At 20.5% G+C, this 26,033-nt stretch overlaps 6 protein-coding genes across 6 annotated transcripts; 1 reads left to right on the forward strand and 5 right to left on the reverse strand.

Moving 5' to 3' along the window:
* Positions 1 to 5,666: 5,666 nt before the first annotated feature.
* On the reverse strand, positions 5,667 to 6,776 carry PVVCY_0101120 (conserved Plasmodium protein, unknown function; the record flags this gene model as incomplete). The annotated part of the gene is made up of 1 exon (XM_008628497.1): positions 5,667 to 6,776. The coding sequence occupies one exon, from the start codon at positions 6,774 to 6,776 to the stop codon at positions 5,667 to 5,669; it is 1,110 nt and encodes a 369-aa protein (XP_008626719.1).
* Positions 6,777 to 8,089: 1,313 nt separating this feature from the next.
* On the reverse strand, positions 8,090 to 9,958 carry PVVCY_0101130 (conserved Plasmodium protein, unknown function; the record flags this gene model as incomplete). Its single annotated transcript, XM_008628498.1, has 1 exon — positions 8,090 to 9,958. One exon carries the CDS (start codon positions 9,956 to 9,958, stop codon positions 8,090 to 8,092), a length of 1,869 nt encoding a protein of 622 aa, XP_008626720.1.
* A 1,354-nt stretch (positions 9,959 to 11,312) lies between these two features.
* On the reverse strand, positions 11,313 to 11,742 carry PVVCY_0101140 (60S ribosomal protein L39, putative; the record flags this gene model as incomplete). Its single annotated transcript, XM_037634127.1, has 3 exons — positions 11,313 to 11,361; positions 11,487 to 11,590; positions 11,740 to 11,742. 3 exons carry the CDS (start codon positions 11,740 to 11,742, stop codon positions 11,313 to 11,315), a joined length of 156 nt encoding a protein of 51 aa, XP_037490016.1.
* A 1,311-nt stretch (positions 11,743 to 13,053) lies between these two features.
* Positions 13,054 to 21,211, reverse strand: PVVCY_0101150 (conserved Plasmodium protein, unknown function; the record flags this gene model as incomplete). Its single annotated transcript, XM_008628500.1, has 5 exons — positions 13,054 to 13,152; positions 13,255 to 13,345; positions 13,444 to 13,590; positions 13,712 to 13,784; positions 13,882 to 21,211. The coding sequence occupies 5 exons, from the start codon at positions 21,209 to 21,211 to the stop codon at positions 13,054 to 13,056; spliced, it is 7,740 nt and encodes a 2,579-aa protein (XP_008626722.1).
* Positions 21,212 to 24,348: 3,137 nt separating this feature from the next.
* Positions 24,349 to 25,197, forward strand: PVVCY_0101160 (lsm12, putative; the record flags this gene model as incomplete). The annotated part of the gene is made up of 3 exons (XM_008628501.1): positions 24,349 to 24,710; positions 24,874 to 25,017; positions 25,095 to 25,197. The coding sequence occupies 3 exons, from the start codon at positions 24,349 to 24,351 to the stop codon at positions 25,195 to 25,197; spliced, it is 609 nt and encodes a 202-aa protein (XP_008626723.1).
* A 407-nt stretch (positions 25,198 to 25,604) lies between these two features.
* On the reverse strand, positions 25,605 to 25,998 carry PVVCY_0101170 (conserved Plasmodium protein, unknown function; the record flags this gene model as incomplete). The annotated part of the gene is made up of 3 exons (XM_037634134.1): positions 25,605 to 25,636; positions 25,761 to 25,818; positions 25,918 to 25,998. The coding sequence occupies 3 exons, from the start codon at positions 25,996 to 25,998 to the stop codon at positions 25,605 to 25,607; spliced, it is 171 nt and encodes a 56-aa protein (XP_037490017.1).
* Positions 25,999 to 26,033: the final 35 nt, after the last annotated feature.

The raw sequence follows: 26,033 nt of genomic DNA on the forward strand, positions 1-26,033 counted from the left end.
ATTTTATAAGTATATAAAATAATAAACTATACATTAAAAAGCCAAAACTAGTAAAAACAATCCCATCTATGATGCGAAAAAAGTACAGTAGCCAGTAGAAAATTATGATCATTTTCCAAGATCTAAGGAAATACACTCTTTGCATTACTATATAAAACATATTTCTTACCTTCGAAATAATATAGTTTTTGCGTATATAGTCCCTATAATATACTATTAAAATATAATTGAATCAAAACTAATATGAAATTAAAGTCCTATTATGTTACATAGTTAAAACAAAGTATAAGATAATTTCTTTAAAAATAAAAAAAATGTGTATAATAATGAACTATAATGAAAGATCCTTGAAAATGCATAAGATACTTGCGATACTCCTGCTTTATTTTAAATTGAACCTATTTTTACTATCTTTACTTAACATTCACACGAAGGTCATTAAGCTATATTTATATATAAAACATTTTGTTATTCCATTTCCCAATTTAGTTTAATAAATTGCTTTATGTGGGTGTTCAAAAAACATATAAATGTTGCTAACCGATGTAAATCATAATTCATTTTTATAACAAAAATTAAATAAAACAATAGAAAACAGTAAGATACAGAATTATATATTGCTATTTATTTGAAATCACATGATATACGTTTTATATTTTTTAATAATATTTAATGCTTCTAAATTGCTTTCAATTGTCAATGTAAGAAAACCCTGTGCTTTTTAAATGCATCTAAATTAAAATGCTTATATAAAGATTATATAAAAATGATTGGAATTCGTTATCTATTGTATAATATAGTACATATATAATTTAGTTTATTTTGAAATGAACAACTTTCTAAAAATGTTCTATCTTTAGAATAATGTATTCATTCTACAATTTGATAATAATAATTCTTTAAAGTTATTTAAAAACTGCAATAATATTACGCTAGTTTCATTGGTTATTATCAGTTGCTTCTATATATGTAATACTTAAACAGTATTGTAATTAATTTTATATTGTCTATTATTTGTTCTATGTTTATATTTCACTAATATTATTAAAAAAACTCTTAGCTTTGTTTTTAAAATACATATACTTTTTTTTGTTAACTTATATTGTATTAATGAAAAATTATTACATCCCATGCATATTTTAACTGAGGTTTCCTAATTTAAAAAATTGCATATTTACCAATTTATAGTAAAATATTTATTGTGTATCCACTATTTGGTTGAATTAGTTAGTTATATTTCTTAATACTTGTTATTAAAATACAAATATACCACAATATTTTTAATTATACAAATTTTGTTGTTAGTAAATATGTATAATTTAATAGAATTTGTTTTAGCAGATTTAATATTCAGTTATTACCTTTTATTAATATATTGAAAAAATAAAATCATTCTAAAGTTAATTGCTTTTTACTTTTTAAATAGATACAATTTATATTTTATATTGTAGAGGTTATATCTATATTATATACTAGCATATTCCATTAATGTCTAATAATAAATTTGTTGATAAAGTTGAAGTGATGGATCCCTACTTATTCCCCAAACTCCACACTACCTTTCATTACCTACGTATTATATATTTTTAATAGTTATAATAGTATATTATATCCATATATTTTTATATGAGGAAAACAAAGCATTTGATTTTTCATTTAATGCAAAATATAAATATGTATGAGTTTGTTTTTGTTTCCTAGTTTCTTTGTTTTTAAATAATATTATGTATTTTTTTTAATTTGTCTTTTAAAACAAACTATCATCAATTTTATATGTGCATTAAAAAAGTATTTATATTTATTTTCCAGACATAATATTATTGTCTTTAAAAAACAAAAAATGTCTTATTCTAATACTTCGAAAATGTGTCTTCTTTTATGATTATAAATACAATATGCAGATTATTTAGTTTGCGCGTAAATAATAAGCTAAATATACATAAACAACATTAAAAATACTTTCAATTTCAATATGACTTATATCATTTCTAAGTATATGTATATGACGATACTTAATAATGGTATACAAGTATTTAAATATGTATATTAGTATATATTAATTTTTAATATTATCATTTCTATGATAAATATATTTTGTCATACATGCATATATATACAATTTAAATGAATGCATATTTGTGTAAATGTTATTATAAAAACAGCAAAAATGTCTTTCAAACCTTTTTATAAACATGTAGAAAAGAATTCAATGCCCATTTTATCAAAATGATGTTTTTTGTTACGTAATGATACAATCAAAATATAATAAAATCATATGGTTATAAAAGTGTGAACACCCTTTTCAATAATCAATTTTATTGTATTGGTAATTATAAAATATATTTTTTATGTATCATGGCAAGGTTTTAAATCGTTAGTTTAATTTTTTTTATAAATCATTTTATTATACATCATAAAAGGTGTTATTTAATAGAATAAAAGTAAAAATTACCGATACGTTTTAATAATTTTTTTGTCTTAGAAAGAACAGATACATAAATATAAACTAAAAGCGTACAACTGATATTTTTGTAAGATTTTCTAGTATAATGATTGCTTGCTTACTTATATTTTGTCTTTAGTTTCAATTTATTTCCATATATACCAAATGTTGATAAAAAACATTATAGGAACATTAAAATATAACTTAATCAAAGGTTATATCAATATATCAATCATATAAAATCTTTTATCTTTTTTACTAGGATTTGTTTATTGTTACAAATTATTAATAGCATTATACTTTTGGTATTGTTTATACTAATACATCATTTATTTATAATGTCTAATGCGAAAAATGATATAAGTAGATTAATCAAAACTCATTCATAATGTAAGCAATTTTCATTAGTAAGAACTTATATTAGGATTTATACAAAAATACTATAAATATGCTTATTTTTATAATTCGTGATTTGTATCTTCTATTACTGGAAATAACCATTTAAATAAATTTGTATTAATAGTTTGTTTTATTGAATAATAATTGAAAATCATTTAGTTAATTAAATATAATAATATAAAACAATTAATAATTATATAATTGTGTCTAAATATATTAATTAAAAATAAAAGGAGCACACATAAAAAATATAATAATTATTAATAAATTATTATAATAATATATTATTAATTTAAAAATAACATTAAATTTCATTAATAATATATTAAATATTATTTAAATTAAAATATATAGCATAATTTATTTAATATATTAATTAAATAATAAATAAAAATAAATAAATTAATTAATAATAATATTAAATACATTATTTAAAATAATTATAATTATAAATATATAAAATAATTAATATTTTATTTAATATATAAACATATTTATAAAATAATATTATTAATTTTATTATATAATATACAATTAATTATAATTAATAAAATAATATATATTAAATATAATATATAAATTATTTTAATTAATTAATATATTTATTTAATACTTTTATTAATTTATTTAAATTTTAATTATAATTAATTATTTTAAATACAAAAAATAATAAAATATTAATTATTATATACATTTATTCCCATTTATTATTTAATTTATTAATATATTTTTAATTAATTTAATTATTAATTAAATTATAATATAATTATTGATATATTAAAATATATAAATTATTAATTTATATTATAAAATATTATTATTTAAATAGTATTTAATAATTTATATTTTTAATTAAAATTAATATATTTAATGTGTTAATTTAAAATAATTAATTATTTAATATATTATTTATTATTTTTTAATATATTATTTATGAAATATTATTATTTATTTATTAATATTTACTTATTAATTTAATATTTAATTAATTATTAATATATTTATATAATAATTAATATTAATTTATTGCCTTTTAATTTAATATTAATAGTTTATTTAATAATTACCATTTATTTATTAATTTATTTATATTTAATTATTAATAATTACTTATTAATTTATTTTTTATTTAAATAATTAATATTTTATATAATAATTATTTATTATATTTTTTATATAAAATATATGTTTTAATTATAATAATTAATATAATTTATTATTTTTATACTAAATATTATTAATATTAAATTAATATATAAAAGTTATATTATAAATTAAATAAACTTATATATTTTTTAGTAGACATATTTTTAATAACTATTTTATTCATAATAATAAAAAAAAATTACTATTATTTTTAAGGATATTTAATTCTCAAAAATATTGACATATTAATTCTTTATTGTTTTACAAAATATTGTTTGAATTTATTGTCTTTATATTAATATTATATTTTATATACATGTTATTATACTATTAATCATATTATTCAAAACATTGCAAGACTTTATATTTTGATATGGAAACCCTTAATATTTTATTTTTATCTCCACAATTTCATGGTTAATCATAGAACTAAAAATAATTATATTTTATATTATTTCGTTTCCTAAATTTACTTTATTGTGCTGTGCAATAGACATAAATTAATGATCGTAATATAATATTTATTAGCATATATAAATGGTCAATAGTTTTTTTATTTGCCAAGTAGTTTGTTTTTTTTTAAAAGGGAGAAATAACATCATATTTTATAAAAACTGCATTTAAATACTTGCCAAAACGGTGAATCTATACATTAAAACATTGCATACCTATTCTTAATAATACTGAAGTTTCAAATTGCAAGATATATAAAAAGAACCCTGTTTAAATAATCATAAAATATTTGAAAAACACGAAGCAAATTGTAATAAATATAACACATACAAAATTTTATGTGTATATTTAAATACAAATCCATTACTTATATTTATATAAGTTTTAATATATTCCGTGTTGTAGCAATAGTAATTGAGTAAATGATAAATGGATTGTTGAACAAATAAATATTATAAGAAATACAACTTTTCTCGTATACTCGAAAATTTTTTTTAGACATTAATCCAAGGTATAATATTCTTACATCAATATAGAAATATAATTTTTATGATAATCTAAGAAAATTAAACGTAGAACTAAATACTTAGCATATTATATATTTTAGAATCATATAAAATAAAACTATTTCTAATTCAATTCTTATGCATAATATAGTATAGACACGTTCCATGATAAAATATGATGGTAATTATATTGAAAAAATAGTAGGTTTATTATCGTTTTGTTATATATCCATTAGCTTTCAGCGTGCTAATTCCCTTTTTTATATTTGTTTATAATTATGCATAAATACAAAGTTTACAAAAATTTTCAGTTGTAGTAATATATTGAGAGTAATAAATATTTCGGTAAAATAATTTGCAAAATTTTAGTATAAAGAAATAAAAAGACATAAATATAGTGTAGGAAATATTAAGAATGATTCACTTGCATAACATTTTATTTATTTTAAACAAAAATATAAAAGCTTATAAAATTATAGATTCACATTATATTATAAAGGGGTTTTTATATTTAAAATATAAATAACGAATAGTATATTACATATATATAATTATGTTTTTTCGTATTTCATAATGACACTTATTTATGCCTCCGGCCCAAACATGATGTATATATATTATGATTCAAATTTTGTACACAAATTATGTATAATATTTACAAATCCCTTTCTTTTGTTTAAAATTTTACCTTAATAATTATAGAAATTATCACAATACTTTTAATTATTATTAATATCACTACACATTAAATCATTTTTGTGTAATTTATTAAAGGTATAATTTAAGTTACCTTTTTCACGGTCATGCTTAATTGCATTCAGTGCTGTATTTGTTTTTAAACTGGGAGAAACATTTTTCTTCATACATCTATTTATTGCTGTAACAAAATCTTTAAACTTTCCATTATTGTCTAATTCATGATGTTTAATTAAATTGTTTAATTCAGGCGTTACTGATACATTTAATTTACTTAAGTATTCACAAAATTCACAATCCGAAATTTTATTAGCTATATAATTTTTTATTATATTTTTAATTGTGTTATTAATAAAATCCTTTGGAAGCATTTCTTCATTTGTAGTATTACTATTCGTTAAATGATTTGAAATAATTTCAACATTTTCAACTACCTTATCAGAATCTTTAATACGTGATTGTTCCCATGTTATAGGATTTCTATCCGTTTGTTTAAAACTTTCTTGTAAATTTTCATCAATATTTACTTTTGACGGTTTTTCATCTTTCATTTTGTTTAAAAATGTGGTTCGGTTTTTTCTGTTTTTACTATTGTTAATATACAATGTTTTCATTACATTTACAAAACTTAAAGACCTACTTGGGCCATATAAATATAAAGACCTTTCGAATTCAGGTGTTATGTCAACATTGTTATTAATTAATTTGGCTTTGAACTCATCGTCCTTTAATAAGCATTTATCCCATTGAGAATATAATTTTCTTATAATTTCATTTTTTTCTTGTACATATTTATCATTATCTTCATATTTATCTTGCATATACATAAATTTGGGATTAAAATTTTCATGTACAGATTCGGAAATATTTCTAAGTGATTTTGAAGGATCATGAATAAGCAATAAATTTTTATAATTTATAAAACCGTCCTCAGTTACAACACAGTATTTCATTAAATAATCTATAATTGGGGTATCATATTCAATTTGGAATGTATCCAACACTTCAATAAAAGTTTTATGTGTAATTAAACCATTTTTATTTTTATCTTTTTTTTTTAACTCACTACAAAATCGTTTTATTAGTAAATCAAAGTTGTTGTCATAATTGGTGCAGCTCTTGTCATTTACCATTTTATTAAAAATTATACATATAAAACACAATAAAACAGTATAAATTATGTGATTTAAATTTGTGAAAATTAATGTCTTTGAATTACTGTTTTATACATGCCTGCATATATGCTTAATAGGATTTGTTATATATGGTTTTTATAACTAAACAAATGTATATTCATTAAAACGTAAATACCTATTTACGGGAAAAATAAAACAATAAATTTGTTCAGAGTTGTGGTGGCCATTGATATGTAATGCTTTTATTTTCTATTTACATTTAAAACAAGTTTTTATGTATATTTATGTTAAATACGCTTAGGTACTAATATATAATATTTATTATTATCATGTAGATTACACATGTTTTAATGCGTTTCATATAGACGGAAATATGGAATTTTCCTTTTTTGCACACTATATATTACTTAAGTTCCTTGTATAAAAAGTTATAATTTCTTTTTGAAATAAATTTCATTAATTCTTTATTTTAAGCTTATTTTTTTATGGTTATTAGACAAAAAAAAGAAATTACATTTTAACAAATAAAACAACAAAATATATGTCTGTTTTAAAACAAGATAAACTTATATGCTTTTTATTTATTGAATAAATTAAAAAAAAATAAAATAAAATATTATATGGGGAAATGTGTAATAAATTCCATATATGAATAAGATTTTCATATGCACATATATATAGATATTGGTAAAAGATGATTTAGACTATATAATAAAAATATCATTACTTGTTTAGATGGAAACATATATTAAATAATTAATCCTAATGATTTTTTTCAACAATTATATATTAAAAATGCAAAATTCTATGCATTTTTTTTAGTACTGGCCTATATATTCACCTATTTTATATAACATTGATAAATGTTATTTTAAAAATGTAAGACAGGGACAGACAAAAAACTATGTAATGAGAATAAATATTCAAGCTATTTCATTTTTTTATTATTAAAAAAATTGTGCCAAAATATATATTTTTTAAATTTAAGAATTTCTTTCATTCTTCATTTATAAATGAAAAATATAGTTTAAAGTTATAAAAATATAAATAGCACAAAAAAATTTTTGACAAGATAAAACAACAACAAAGTTTTTAGATATTAATTCTAACATATGACATTACATGTAAAAAAAATTGTTTTTTAATGCTAGAATATGTGTAATGAAAAAAAATTATAAACATTATCAAAAAAAGGAAAATGTAAAAATACTAACCATTTATATTATTAAATATACGTTTTTTTTACAAATTCAATTTTATTAATGATTAAAAAAAATGTTATTTTTTTAATAACTATTCATATGTGGAAGCTATGCTTTATTTTTAACATCATTGTCTACCTTCGATTCAATGCTTTCTATAACGTATTTAATATTTTTTCTTTCAAGGGAATGTAACTTATATATAAAATAGCTGTTTAAAAATGAGAATATTGAAAAGAAGTAGAGGAAAACTACATTTGATATGGTTATATTTTTTAATACACTGTTCGATTGTAAGGTTATAAAACCATCGATATTTTCTATAATGGCTATACTTAAAAAAATTGCTATACACATATCAATGAATCCGTTTAATAAATATCCGTGATAATTAGCATCTAGTAGTGAAAAAAAGGTACATGATATCGAAATGATCTGGATCAAAAATACACTATTATTTCCAAACAAAAGATATGTTATAAAATAAATCAGTTGCAATCCTATAAATCCAATATAGAATTCTCTCATTATTATTAAAATTTTTCTAATATTTAAAATATTTTTACTATTTACAATTTTTAATAATTGTTCTTTGTTTCTATAATCATCTTCAATACAAGGTATTTGCTTCTTAATATATTTTTGATATTTATCATTCATATTATATTCTGAATCTGTTGTAGTTATATCGGATTTGTCACACTTTAAACTTTCTCTAGAATATATGGTACTTCTCTTCTTATATATTTTATCATTTAATGAATGAAACATATTCATTTCATTACCAATTTTTAATGATTTTGGGGATCCGTCTTTTTCGGAATGATTGCCAGAATTATTCAAGGTATTTTTATTTTTTTTTTTAATTAAATTATAATTTTCTGTTTCCTCTTTATGATTTTCATTCGATAAAGAACTATGATCATTTAAATTACTTCCATTTTCAGATATATTATTTGTTTCATTATTATTGTCATTTTTTCTATAATTTCTATTTCCTCTTATACTAAGGTTTTCCTGAGAAAAAGATGATTCATTGGAATAAGTTTTATCTCTTTCTTCATTTCCATAATAAAATGTATTCTCTTTTTTAGATTTCTTTTTATTTTTTTTTTTCTGTTTATATGGTCCATCATTGTTTTTATAACTATAGTCCTCATTACTTAAGTTTGAATTTTCAAAAGAGTTATAATATGAATCTTTTGTATCATTTCCTCTTGATGTGTTAAAATTCACATTATCTGAATCATTTGTATTATATCTATGGATTAAATCACTTTTTTTTTTTTTTTGTCCTTTTGTATTTCTATCTTTATTTCTTATACCTTTTTCTTTTAGATTATTTTTTTCAATACTCGAATTTTTGGTTTCATATGCTGAAGTGGAATTATGTGATGATGAATCCGATTCATTAGTATGAAGATTTGTTCTATTTGTATTTTTATTTATTTTTTCTTGAATTATATTACTATTATCATTATAGTAACTTTCTTCATTATTTTCTCCTTCAATTGAAAGTTTTTTCAATGTTTTCGCATAAATATCATATATGGTACTTTTCCCAAATTTAGTATTAGAATCATGTCTATTTATTTTATAATCTTTTGTATTTTTTGTTTTATAAGAATAATCTGAATTAGTGTTGTCTTTGTCATGATCTAAAATTAATGAAGTAATGCGTGGAAAAATTGGGGTATCTGACAAATTCCGTTTCCTTATACTTTGATCACTTTTTAATTTGTGTAGAGTTGTTTCTTTTTTATTTTTGTTAGAAACTCTTTTATTCATATATCCTTCGAATTCATTTGTCATCTTTGTACCATCATTATCACTGCCATTAATTTTTTGGCTGATTAATTTTGATTTTCCCATTTTTGAACTTTTTCTACTTTCATTGTAAAATTGTTTTGATTTTATTTCATGTATAATTTTATTAAAATCATTACTATTATTTATATTAACCGTAATGTTATCCATTTCTTTTTCAATTGTTTTATTTCCGTTTATCACCATTACAACTTTTTATTTTACAAAAAACACAACAAAGGTAAAATAAGAATTACACAAGTTACACATAAAATATAATTAAAAAAAAATTTAGACAAACAATAAAAATAAAATAAAATTATTATTTTTTTATAATAAAATGTGGATGCAGTTACATGTTAACACCAAACTAACAATCTTGTCTTTATTCAATAAATTAGAATTAATTTTATTACACTATATATTGTGTGTGCAAAAATACATACACAAAAAAAATACAAAAAAAATACAAAAAAATACAAAAAATACAAATATGTAAATAAAAAATATAGTGTTTATAAATTGTAATTATGAAATATTTTAAAATACAATTTTTTAAAGGTAAATATAAACATAACTTGACAAACTATTGAAAGTCTAAAATATAAATAATATTCTTAAACAAATTCGTTTACCTTCAAAATAATTTTTTAATAGGTATTCGTGTCTGTTCAATCATTGCACAAATAGTAACATTTTTTTTTATTTTTTATATGGACATATATAATAACATTTTTTATAAAAAATTTATCACATAAAACAAAAGATATACATTTTAATTCCATAATAAATTGTATTTTTTATATTATTGTTTATTTTTTTTTATTGTTACAATTGCTATTACCCCATTTATAAATGATGGAGATATTATATTTTTTTACATTTTCCTATTTTCCTTATATATAAAGGATAAAAATAGAAATATAGTATTATGCATATACATATATATTTATATATATTATATACAAAATCCTGGTTATTGTTTTTTTTTAAAATATTCGACATAAAGATATTACAAGCATATAAATAATACACTGCGCTACCCGAGCACACAACGAACACTATCTTTTGTATATTTTTATTATACAAGAACAAACCGAATTATATATTATAAATAAATATAAAGGAAACCGTAATAACAAATTAAATATATCATTATTCTGTTACAAAACTAATGAGTGTAAATTCTTTATATTTTTATTTGCAGTATTTTTAAGTAATCGCATATATATATATATGCGGGAATAAAAAAGTTTGCTATTTTTCTTTAAATTATATGTTTCTTATTTATGCGTAATATATAAGTTTATTAATTTAATTGATAAAACGAGACGTCAATATTTATTTATGCATACATATACATAATTAAAAAAAAAAATACATATGATATGCATAATACTCAGTGGTATTAAAGGCCTATTCTTTTCCCATTGTTAGTACTTTTTCTTCGCATCTCTGTAAAATGACCACTAGCATATATTTATTCAAAATATTTATCAGGATGTAAAAATAATGAGTTGGTTATTTATAATCCTAATTTAGTTCTTCTCCAGTGTCTTCTCTTAGTGTTATATCTAAATGTGGAGGAAGGGAAAAAAATAAATAATGTCAAAAATGTTATAAAAAATATAAAATTGCATACTATATTTATACCACTATATAATGCATTTTTTTTATTAAAATTATATATTAATATTACCTTATTTTGGTATCCTTTCTTAATCTATACCAGTGAGGTACGGGCCTATTTTGTTTCCTGCATTTTCCAAGTCTTTGTTTTAATCTAAATGTTTTAATTGATCCCTAAAAATAAAACACAATTGTTTATTTATATGAAGCAGCCATTTTAACATACTATATAGTTCAAGGAGTTTAAATCAAGGTTGATAAAATTTTTATTTAATCACATTATTATGTATTAACAAATTTTTTATGTAAATATTTTTTTTTACCATTTTCAAGAAAAAAGTATTTAAGTGATAATGTTATAAAAGTTTCAAAGCTTTGTTTTAATTGGGAAAGTTATCTTAAATTTTATTTTAAATTTTGAAGGAAAATTTTTATTTACTTATAATTAATAAATAAAATTTTTATTTTTAATTGAAAAAATTATTTGCTCATAATTACATTAGTATATAAATAATTTATATGATTTTTTATGTATGTAAAAATATATATGCATAATATGTTATATATAATAAAATATTATGTATGCCACCTATTATATACCAAATAACATATACATAAAAAACATAAGAAGGAAGAAAAATTTTATACGTTACCCATAAACCCCTATGGCTCTATCAGCATGCATTATATAATATTTATTTTATATATGGAAAATTATAATTAAAAAAATTATATATATATCATACATATGTATATGTTTCCATCTTTAAATTTTATTCTTTATTGTTCTATAAAAACGGGAACATTATAGCGGCAAAAAATGTATTGAAAATAATTGTTTAAAAAATGAGTATATTAAGAATCCCATAAATAATTTTTATTATTTAAAGGTAACAATATATTTCAATTTTTATAATTTTTATAATAAGCCTATTTCTTTATTATTTACCAGTTTTAAAAATATATAGGAACTATTTTCCATATCCTTTAAAATAACAAGTTAAACATAATAAAATTGAAAAAATACAAATATCTTATATATTTAAAATATAATAAAAATTTGAAACTATAAAATAGATAAATACTATTTTTTAAAAACGAATTAGTATATATATATATATATATATATGTATGGATATATAATAAAAACTCTATTTAATTTTTAAGGACATTTAATCACCTTATACAAAGAAAAACCAATTCATTATAATAATTAATTTATGTTCATTATATATAACTCGGTGAAAGTCAAAAGGTGGTTTAACAAAATTGGTTTATGTTTTGATCTTTTTTAAGCAAATGAAATAAAGTAACAATAGAATGTAGGTTGGTATTTATGTGGATATGTAATGTCTTTTCCAAATGCATTGGCAAATGTTTATATATGATAAACTACGAGTTTAAAAGGTATATTATTATAATTATTTTATACGATTTTTATTGACTTTTTCATAGTTCATGTTTATTAAAAAATATATTCAAACATAATTATTCTGACAGTTTCAAACACCAATATATTGTGAAATATACAATTATTTTAAATACAAATATATAATGCGTTAATTTAAATAAAAAAAAATTAACACATTTATCTTAACAAAAAAAAAAAAAAGACAAAACAATAAAAAAGGAAAAAATTAAACTAAAAATTCTATAAAATTCTCAAAAAATGTCTCATAATTTTCACAATGTGCCCGTATGTTTAGTTTATACGCTTTATTTCCATTGGCTTTGTTCTGTATAATTAAAAAGGTTGAAATTTTTTTTATAAAAATATGTCATATATATATGGTAATATACATATACACATGTAATGCTGCTTCCTTTTCTATGCTTACCTTATTTTGATGAAATTCGATAGTAGCATTAAACTGATCATTTAGGCAAAGATAAAAGGACCAGAAATCACAATAATATGAGTTTTGCAATCTTTTATAAAAAAAACAAAAGTTGAAACAATATAATAAGTGAATTAAAAGTGTGTAATAATATTAACACAAAAAATTAATTCATATATATTTCCTTACACGTAGTCATTCTTAAATAGGTTGACAATCGTAGGAGTAGCCATAGATACAGTCGTTGTTGTTATTTCAAAATTTGCGTTTATTATTTTTTCGATGTTTCTCTTTTCTCGATCACTTTCGAGTAGGCATTCTTCTGATCTCACTAAACTGAAGTAAAAAAAATTATGAAAATTCATTAGTTATTTATAATTGCACAATTTAATAATTTCCTCTCTCTATATATAAAGAGATATGCGCAAATTTGAATAGATTGAGAAGAATGGCTTACCAATTCATTCCCCCTATATCATCTTGATCTTCTTTAAGAATATATTCAAGGGTCAAAGCTTTTGATTTATTACCTTTAGAAAAAAAAAAATAAATAAAATAAGGTATATGGTTATAAAGTGTTATGTGAAATCTCATGTCCTTGTATATATATTTATTTTAGAAACTTACTTTTTTGATAAAATGTTTTATATAGGATTTTTCTTTTTTGTATTTTCAAAACTTTTATTTTATTTTTATTACAATTTATATTTTGTTCTTTTAATATAACTTTTAATATGTACAAAAATTTTGCATCATCAATTTGTTTAACAACACTAAAAACTATTTTTTTATTTTCATTATTTTTTCCAAATATTTTATTTTCTATTATTTTTTTAATTTCTTCCTTAGAATTAATACTTAGCAAACTTCTTAACATATTATTCTTTATCATTTCATTTTCATTTATATTTATATCTTCATTAGTTGAATCATATTTATCACTATTATGACAATTTTCATCTAAGATGTTTGATGTATTTATATTTTCAATTTGATCTCCATGCATTTCTTTTCCTTCTTCATTTTCTAAATATAAGTTATATGCTTCATTCTGTTCTCTACAATTTTTATTGTATGATGAGATATTCATTGACATAAATAAATTTATATTATCCTTACCAACGTTTATTCCGTTAAACATTATAAATGTTTCATATTGCTTTTTATTTTTGAAAAAAACGTGTTTCTTCATATTATCTTCAAATTCTTTTTCATCATAGCTGTCACTAAAATCATTACTATTATTACTATCCATTTTATTTATTTCATTTTGTGTGTCCTTCAATGATATATTTTCCTTAGCCTGTAAATTTCCCATAACATTTTCAGTTTGATTGTTATTTATTTTTTCATTTTCTTCTTTATTATCAAATATATCATTTATATTTTTACAAATAATTGTAGCACCAGATTCAATGCCATTTTTGTCTTCCGTTAAATTCTCTGCATTTATGTTAGCAACAATGGAATTCATAAGTCCGTTGTAAAGTTGATCACTTTCTGTTTTCATTTCCTTATCTTCTTTATCATTAATAAAAGAAAGATTAGTAATTAAATTTTCATAATTGGCTATATGTTTATCTATATATTCAAGTGATTTTTGAACTTGCTTTTCTTTTAAATCATGTTCTTCATTTTTATAGTCTGAGGTCGTTGAATCTGTTATTGAATGTTCTGATATTTTTGTATTAGGAAATAATGCATCTTGTTGATATTCCTTTTGTCCATTTTCAATTTCATTCCATTTCATATTACCAGAAAATGAAGGTAATTGAGACTGATCATTTTTTCTAGGAATAACACCATTTTTATTAGTCCATGTATTTACATCATTATCAGATGTTTTTATTTTATTATAAGATTCGTTAGTAGAACCCATCATCATTGTGTTTATATCTTTTGTATTAGATGCATTATTTTGGCTGTTTCCAGAACCATTTTCTTTGTAAATTATATTATTATTGTTGTTATTTTTCAAATTGCTATTCATAGAGATATGATTTCCTGTGAAGGCATTAGAATTAACATTCCCAACACCATTATTATGAATAGCATAATTAATATCAGCTGTTTGAATATTTTCCTTTATGTTATTATTTAATAATTCTCCTTCCGAATTTATTGATCCTTGTTCAATGATTTGTTTAGGATTTGTTCCCCAATTTGATAATATGTTACCATCAGATGTTATATAAGATGATTGATTTGTATCTAATTCAGAGTAATTCATATTTTGCATTACATTATTATTTAAATCAGTTGATAACCTTGCAGTGTTATTCTTAGAAAACATATTTTGTGTCATTTTTCCAACTATTTTATTTTGAGGGTTCGACAATAAAACATCATTACCAGATGATCCAGATGATGTATTGACACTTTCTTTTTTTTTTTTTCTTACATTTTTTTTCCCATTATTTAAAAATTGATGTTCATCAATATTTGCCAAATCAATTGTTTTTGAAGGTTCCATTTGTTTTCTTTTATTTCCTATTTTCATGCATCCATTTTTTATTTCCTGATAATTTTGATTTGTATTAAATTTTAGCATCTGATCATTGTTGCTTTGTCCCTGTGCACTATTGTTAAGAATTAAATGGTCTACATTCTGATTATTAATATTTGTCATATTATTATTATTATGCATAGTATTAAAATTGATGCGATTGTTTAGTCCCAATACCCCATCATTGTTTAGTTGTGAATTTATATACCCTGCCTTTCCATTTTTCATTAAAATGTTATTATTACGATTTAGGATATACATTAAATTATCTTGATTGTCAAAATTTGCCATATCTGAAACTCCAGAAATATTATTATCATTATTTATATATCCATTTTTTTGCATACGTAATTTAAAACCAATATTATCTAAACTAATATTATTAGTATTCATATTTTCAGGTATCATATTATTTTTTTTTGTATTTTTATTTAACAAATTTATATCTACAATATTATTTTCATTATAAATGTTTAGATTATTTGGTTGAATATTTTTTTTATTATTATCTTGAACATAAATTTTATGATTATTTCCATTATAAAATTTGTTATTATTATTATCACCGATATTATTATTGATGTTACAATTTTCTTTAGTGTCGTGATTTACATAATTTCCCCCATTTTGTGGATCTAAATTATTCATTAATATATTAAAATTTTTATTAATATTAACTAAATTTTTTAAATTTAATGAATTATTTAAATCTCCTTTAGATATCATATTTACCATTTTATTAAACTCATATTTAGCCAAGTTATTTCTATTATAATTTTCAATCATTGCACTATAGGCACTATTAAAATTGTTGTTAATATAATCTGATCCTCTACGGTTGTTGACATTTTCATTTTTTACTAATTTGTCTGTTTCAATATCATACATAGAATTTCTATGCCTTTCTTTATATTCATTATGTTCAAACATATAATTCGATGAACTTCCTTTTTCATTTTCATTAAATCCGGCATTATTATCATTAACAATTTGATAGCTGTTTTTTCTTACATCGTTATAGTTACTTATGTTATTTACATTATTTGCGTTAGTTGAATTGTTAAACTCTTTATTATTTATCCTATTTACATTATCTACTTTAAATAAATTATTTTTGTTTATATTATTAGCCATTTGATATTCATTTCCATTATTAACACCATTTTTCACATATACATTATTATTTGAATTAATCAGTTGGTTTTTTGCATTTCCAATATTATTGTTGTATATATCAGGATATTTGTTATTATTATTTTGGCCATGACATAAATATTCATTTTTATTAAAAATTGTAGGAAGTTCGGTAGTATTGGAACGAGATAATGTATCTTTATTTTTTAAATTTAATTCATATTTCCCTATTTTATTATTACCATTACTAGATGCATGACCAATCTTATTTATTCCATTTCCAATTTCATATTCATTTTGTGAATATTTTATATCATTAGATGCACACTTATTTTGCATTAATATCCGTCCATCAAATGGTTGTTTAGCTACATTATTATTTAATGAATGAATCTTATTATTATTATTTGCAACTTCGTTTACGTTTAAATTGGCCCTATTTATATTACCATTTAAATGGTTTACTGCTGAATATATATTTGAGGGATCATTTATTGAGTTACCATTATTAGGTATTCCATTTATATTTGGATTATTTTGTCTATTATTATTTTTTTGAATACGTGAATTTTGTTGTGTTGTATCATAAAACTTATTATAATTAATATTTCCAATATTTAATACCCCATTTAAATTAGCAGTATTTCGATTATTCATACCTGTACTATTATTTCTTGCATTATTATTGGGACCTCCATTTTCTGAACATCCATGTGTTCTTTGTCTAAGTTGAATTTTGTTTTGAAAATTGTCTATATTTGTTAAATTGTTTAAATTATTTTTTACATCTATTGAATTTAATTTATTATTATCATTAGATATATTTCTAATTTTTAATAAATCATAAGTCCCATTTAATGCTACATTATTTTGTAGATTATTAATTGGAATATGATTTCCATTATTATCAATAGAAATATTTCCACCAGTTTTACCATTTCCATTGATGTTAGTTCGATTTATAGAACTGTTGTCCATATAATTAACCATCCCATTGTTATTACAATTTGTCATATTCTTATTATTTATATTTATATTCATATTATTGTTTATTATATCTTTGTAAAAAATTTTATTACTCCCATCTTTAAACATTTCTGGATGTTCACGATTTAAAATTATATGATCACCATCGTTTCTATTTGAAAAGTCATTTAAATTATTTAATAATTCATTTTTATATTTATTTATATCACTAGAACGATTAATCGAGATGTTGTTATTTATTAATTGTAAATTGTTTGACATATTTTCAATTTCATTTCCATTCTTTGCTAAATTATGCACCATATTTTTATTCATAAAATGTTCATTTATTCCGACCCTTCTCATAACATTTATCATATTACCATCTGTTAAGGATCGATCTTTTGCATTATCATTTTTTAAAGAATATTCTGCCAATTTAGGTGAATACCCATCCATATTTGGATTTATATTTGATGGATATCCATATTTTTTTGTATTATAATTATTTGATGTTTGATTTATGGCTGGAAAATTTGTTACTGATGGTTTCATTGCCATTCTTTTATTATTATCATTTAAGTTATTCATTGTGTTTTTTAAATCGGTCTCCATATTTGTGTGTGTCGAAAATATTTTATTAATATTTCCAATACTTCCATTATTATTTTCCGTATTTTTATTTACCCCCATATCTATATTATTATTATATAAATTAAAGCCATTACTATTAGCTAAACCGCTCATAAAATTGTTTATATGATTTCCTGTTTTTTTAGAATTTATATTTGTTACATCATTTATTAATACATTATTATTATTACTATTTCGTAAACCCTTTGTCATATAATTTGAATTATTTTTATTTCCATTATTTATTGCATTTGATATATGATTAGGATTTACTCCCTTATTAATAAGGATGTCTGGATTTATTTTATTTGAATTATTTTGACGATGATTTAAATGTGTATTTAAAATTGTTCCGAAAGGTGCAGAATTTGATAATGCCGTATTTGTTGAATTGTCTAAATTTATAAATACGTCATTATTTAAATTTGTTCTATCATTTTGATGATTAATTATAATATCTTTATTTTTTTGTTTTAAATATCCATTATTATTTGAATTTATATTGTTATATATATTATTACCATTATTTGAAAAATTATTATAAGTATGCATATAGTTATTATTATCAGTACTATTTCGTGAAATAGTATTATCAATTTTTCTTAAATTTTGTGAATTATGAATATTTAAATTATTATAAAAATTATTCAAGTTGTTATATAACTTGCTATCACTGTCATGTATATTCCTATTTTCTATATACATTCCATTTTTATTAAAATTCATTCCATTGCAATTGCTATTATTATTATGACCTATGTTTTTCATTGTGCATGAATTATTTATAATATATTTTGCATATGGAAACGAATTGCTGTCAAAAGATTCTATATTATTATTGACATTATTTACAATTTTATTTGTGCACACATTATTATTTATATTTTTATTATTATTTAAATCCCCTTTTTTATTTTCACACTCAACTATTTGTATACTATTATTACTATGACTACTATTACTGCTATTACTAAAACTCCTTTGGCTATTATTGTTAGTAAAAACGTTTAATGTCCTTAAGCTATTAACGTTAGGAAAATTTATTTTGTTAATATTATTCACATTTGGAGGTTCAGCTATATTATCACTAATATTGGTGTGTGTGTTTTTTGCCCCAATTATATTTTCGTTACTACTACTGTCAATATCCTTAGAAATATTATTACTATCACTATTTATGTATATATTCAAAGGACCCTTACTATTATTATTATTATTCACTTTTTTTTTATGAGACAATGAATTGGCCTCAATATTCCCAATAGCCTCAGTATTATTTAAGTACGTACTTTCATCAATATTGCTAGTATTACTAATATCAATAATATCGCCAGTATTAATGATATTGGGAATATTTTTTATGTTTTCTAAATTATTATTGTTTGTAATATTTCGAAGATTATTGTTATTAGGTGAAATTATAATATAATCATTTTTTTCATTTACACATTTGGGAAATTTTATATTATTTGTATTGCTGTTTATTGATGAGCATAATGCACTCGAGGCACTTAAATTTATTTTATTTAAGTTTGTATTATTTTTTAGTTCTGCGAAATTTTTATTTCCAATCATATGTTTTATTCCTACTCTAATTAATGATTCATACTTATTTGAAGTAGTATTCAATTCACTAATTTTATTATCGTGTTTGTTATTTTTTCCATTAATTTCAGCCTTATTATTGTTAATTTGCATACTAGGGAAATATAAATTATTATTAAACAAATTACCATTTAAGTGATCATTATTATTCCCATATACACCATTACTGCTTATATACTGATCTTCATGAATGTCCATATATGCTTGCATCCCTTGATCGTCTTGACTTTTTACTCCCTGAGCGGTACTATTATTGCTATAGCTATTATTTGCAATATTTTCATTTATTGATTTATTATCAATATTAAAATTATTTATAAAATGAAGTTTATTCGATATATTATCATTATTTAAATTCGAATTTTTTTGGCTTATATTTATTTTATTATTTAGCATACTTTGGCTTGAATTTATAAATTTTTCTTCATGAGCTTTCACTAAGTTGTTATTACATGTACTGTTCATAATCTCTCTTTCTCTTATGTGTGTATTTATATTTCTTACTAATTGCTTGTTCCCATTATTATTTTCACATGTACTATTATCAGTTTCATCCACATAAGAATCCATTTGAAGTTGAAAAACTGGATTGTCACTGTTCAAAGAATGATATGAATATTTATTCTCACCATTTATACTTTTATTATAATTACAAAACTGCATATTATTTTGAGTATCACAATTCTCATACAAGTTTTTATTTAAGCATACATTTTTTATATTAATATCATTATGACAATGTGTAGTATTATTTAATTGCTTTGGGTTTTGCATATAACTTATGTTATTCAAATTGACCATATTATATGTACCCACAGTATTATAAAATTCATCATTTACTAAGCCACTACTATTATTGTTAGGTGTAATCATGTTGTTTATGTTCTTTCTGGTATCATGAATATACATATTATTCCTTTTCAACATTAAGTTATATTTATAAAGATTTATATCATTTTCATTAAACATATTTTGATTATATCTCATATTTTCTAGGACACTACAACTGTTTATATATAAATTATTTATTTCCATGTGGTTGTTATTCCCATTATAATCACTTTTTCTTATATCATCATTTTTGCTATTTACATCATGAAAATCTCTTTCCATTTTTTTGCAAATTTATAAAAATATTTTTAAAGTTTTCTCCGTATGCATATTTTTTTAATTTTATTTATAAGCATACGCATATATATGCATGTGGAGAAGAACCAAAAAAAACACAAATGTAAGTATAATAACTTTATAATAATTTGTGAAAATATAAAAGACTTTATGTTGTATGGACCATAGAAAAAAAAAATGTGCAGACATATGTTATATATGACTTTTACACTTGTAATATATTTTTTTTTACAAATTTTCTTTGACAATATGTATAGGAAAGTTCTATAATTGTAATTTATTTTATTTCTACATATAGATATGTACTTATTTAGGCAAATTAATATGCTTATGTTTGTTTTAATGCCCTGTAAGGGTGTGTAATATGTATAACCCCCTTCTCATGCCTTTTAAATAAACATATTAATCCATAAAAGTACATATACACATATATAAATATGCATGCATATAAGATACACTATATATTAAAATTTAAAAATAAAAAGTTACTACATGACAATGTGTTTGCATGCTAAAATCAAAAAAAATATATGTACATATTAATATAAGTTGAAACAAAAAAGGAAATGTATTTAATTCACAAAAAAAGAAAAAAAGAAAATATACATATATTTTAAATATAGTCATAAAATAACGTAAGAATATATAGACCGTAAATGCATATATGTACATTTACTTTATCGCCAAGGTATTTCCTACTCAATTTTTTTTTAATATAAAAAAATAATAAAAAATAAATTATAAGTACTATACAATTTATTTTATTTATTCTTTCATATTTATATAATTGCTTTTTTCTTATTACAATGAGGTGTGCACATGCCAAGAATAAATTTTGTGTGGATATACCATTTTTTAAAAATATACATATACTTTTAAATGTTATATAATATATAAAAATAAAATATTCAAAAGAATTTAATGAAAAAAATGTAAAAAATGTAAAATAAATACTTTATTTCCATTTTTTAAATTGCATACAAAAATAGACTTTCATATAATGCTTTAAAATAGCATGCCTACATATCAATCCAATGCCATTAATATATATATGTCTATATATGTATACTTATATATATATACACATAAATAGTTATATTACACAAAAATTGTAAAAGTTAAGCTTATATTTCGATATACAATGAATTAATAAATGGTCTATAGTATCCATATATTGGTATAGCAAACAAAACGGAGTAGGAGATAAAAATAAAAAGTTGTAATAATATATAGTGCCAACAGAAAGATAGGTATAAAAAATATAAGAGGAAAATTATAAGGCTTACACAATCTTTTATGAGAATATTATTGTACAATATAAATAAGCTTGTTTTCATGGATTGTGAAAAATATATTTGATATACTTTTAAATATGGCTTGTAAAAAAATAAAAGGATTAATATTATATATACTATAATATTGTATACACAAAACAAGCCCCATATATTATTTTGCAATCACAATATATAGGTCATTATTTATTATATTTTTTTATAATTATTGATAATATAAAAATATAGTTTATATTTATAAAATAATAAAAATTAATTGTTTAATAATCATGTTTTTCAACTATTTTTTGGATTAAATAATCCTATAATATATAATTAAAATTGTTTAAAAGGTTGAGGAAATTATTTCATAAAATGGGAATTGGTGTGTGTAAAAATTAAATCATTATTTTGTTCTCCATAATATATACTCTTTTATTTTTTACCCTTTATTTTTTACACTTTATTTTTATGAGAATATGTACAAAATTGTACATTTAATTATTTACCTTGCACACATTTTTATATGGTACATTAAAATTGTATCAAGTGGCATAGACTTCCATATATTTACTATTATTGGCTTATGAAGAGGTATATTAAAAAATAAATAAGCCAGTATTTATTGGTAGTTGTGGTTTATAATGTAATTAAAAAAAGAGGGTAGTTTTATTTTGTAAATATTTTGTATAAATAAATAAATACATATATTCATCATAATATTAATGTTAGACAGGAGTATATTAATTTATTTTAATTTCTATATAATCCCATATGCATATAGTTTATTTAATAAAGAGCCACACAAATTGCTCAAAACAATAAATCGATTTATCGTAATATTTATGAGGATAGTATATTAAGCAAAACCCGTTCTTTCAACTATACATATGTTGATAATGTGCTAAAGAATGATGAGATATATAATATAACTACATAGATATGTATATCCGTTTTAAGCATTCTCCTTTATATACTTGTTTTAATTTTTTATTATAAGAAAAAATATAGCTAAAATTTAATCATTCATTATATGTATTTATAATGGTATATATTTAGCTTTCTTAAGTTTGAAGGATATACATAATCACAAATAGATATATACTAAATAACTTTGCAATTATAAATTTTACTACAAAGTCTAATCATATATATTATATAAGAATTAATTAGTGTGAATATTGGGTTTCCTACATTATTTTATTATTAATATAATTAATATTGGTATATAGTAAATAAAATTGGATAACAATAAAGTATGTTTGGCTTAATATATTTATGTTGTTTTTACATATATAATCCTTATATTTTTTATTTTACAATTTAAAGAAAAAAAATAAAAAAATTGACATCATACATGCATATATACATATATATAATATATACGTGATATATGGAAAAACCATTTTATAAACATTAAATTAATAAGCTGTATATATAACTTATTATATAGTCATTTTATGGCATATGCTTCATATCCCTTTAGTATACTAATATTTCCATCGCGCATAAAAAAAAAGCAAATTCAATTTAAACCTATTTTACATATATATATCCTACCAATATTTTATTTTTTCAAGATATTTGTGTATATTTAATTTTTTTTAATAACTTTTTTAAAAAAAATACAAAAAAACATAAAAGTTTAAGTCAACACATTTATATTAATATGTAATATTATATACTATATAAATAAGGTTATATATTTTATACGTTGTGTTAATATATTTAAGTGATACTTTTTTGAAATACCGTTTTTACCATTTGATATTTTAAACTTAAATTTGTAATAAACAAAAAAAAGAAAAAAAAAAGCAAAAAAATATATATGAAAAATTACAAAATCAAACTATGGTTAAAAGTAGCATTGATCCATCCTTATATTTTGGCCATATAATAAATATAAAAACATCAAGTGGTGATAAGTTTGAAGGAGAATTATATTGCTATGATACATGTTCAAATTTTATTATATTGAAGGATGATAATAAAAATGGTACAGCAAATTTCTACATAATTAGGACATATACTATTGTGGATGTAGAAATAAAAGAAAAGTTAAAAGTATTATATGAAGTGTTACCAAAAATTGATAAAACTATTGTTGAAAAAATTGAAAAAAAATCAATAGAAAATTTTGAAAAAAAAAAGTCAAGGATTGGTATTAGGGTTACACATGAAGCTCAGGAGTTGTTTGACTTTATATGGAAAACGTAAGACAACAATTATAAAATAAGCAAATATAATAAATATACATTATAACCACTACATTATGTACATATAATCATAACCTTTAATTATTAAAAAAAAAACAATGCTTATACAAATTAGTATTATATACATACATATGCACACTTGTTCATGCTTTAAAAATAGGCATCCAGACTGCACATGGAGTAATAGAGATATTCTAGTCCTAAATGGTGAGGTCAGAATTAAGCATCCCTATGGTCCCGATGATTGCACAGCAAAAAATGAAAAATTAAGAGAGCGTTTCATCACAGTGGTAATTATAAATAAGTATAATATTATTTACATGTTCATATAATTTAATGTTTATTTCTATTGACACTATTTTTTATTTTCAAACATTTTAGATATCACGATTTCGCCAAAAGAAAGCCATGGCTAATAAGTGATAAAGAAAGTTATATGGATCTCAAATCAAATGATAATAAATTAAACCAACTTTTAACATAGATCCTTTTATAGTTAGACTGCCTTGAAAATGAACAAATTTGTATTCCGGTACACGTATTTATACGTATAATATGCTTAAAATCATTTTGCTGTTTATACATATATAGCTATATTTATATATGCACACATATGTATATTTGACTAGTTAAATAAAAAGTAGTATATTCATTTTTTTTTTTTGTGAAATATTGATGTTTTTGTAATATAATACGAAATATTTATTAATCCGTTTAAATGTGTTTATATATTTAGTCAAATAATATTTTTTTTTAATTTATAATAATAAAAAAACATCTATATTATATATATGATTATGGAAAAATTAAATATAAAAAATTATTCATGTATTTTTACGAAATTTTATTCCGGATATTTTATCGGTTCCCCTTAACATAAAGTTGGGAATGTTATTTGCTTTTTTCATCTTGTCCATAAGAAGCTAAAAAAGTTGGAAAAAAAATAATGTATTAATTTGATAATGTCATTTATAATTAATAAATTTGTTAATATTTGTGGAGATAAGTAAATTCTTTTTTTTCATTTTATGGTGATCATTATCTTACGCATTGTGAATTTCAAATAAAATGCCAACAAAAAGAAAGGGATAAAAACAAGGGCCCACTACAACATTATTTTAATTTTAAAATAAAAAGTGATATTAATAAAAGTAATGAATTGGTACATATTGTTAAGAAAATAATTGTATTTGTCTAATTTTACCTGCACCCATCCCTTCCTTAAATAGCTAGCAAAATAAATCCAGAAATCTGGTTCTGGTGGTGGATGAGAAAGATATTCCATACTCCTCACTATTTTATTAAAACGGCATACTAATT

Source organism: Plasmodium vinckei, assembly GCF_900681995.1.
Source record: "Plasmodium vinckei vinckei genome assembly, chromosome: PVVCY_01".
NCBI classification, from domain to species: domain Eukaryota; phylum Apicomplexa; class Aconoidasida; order Haemosporida; family Plasmodiidae; genus Plasmodium; species Plasmodium vinckei.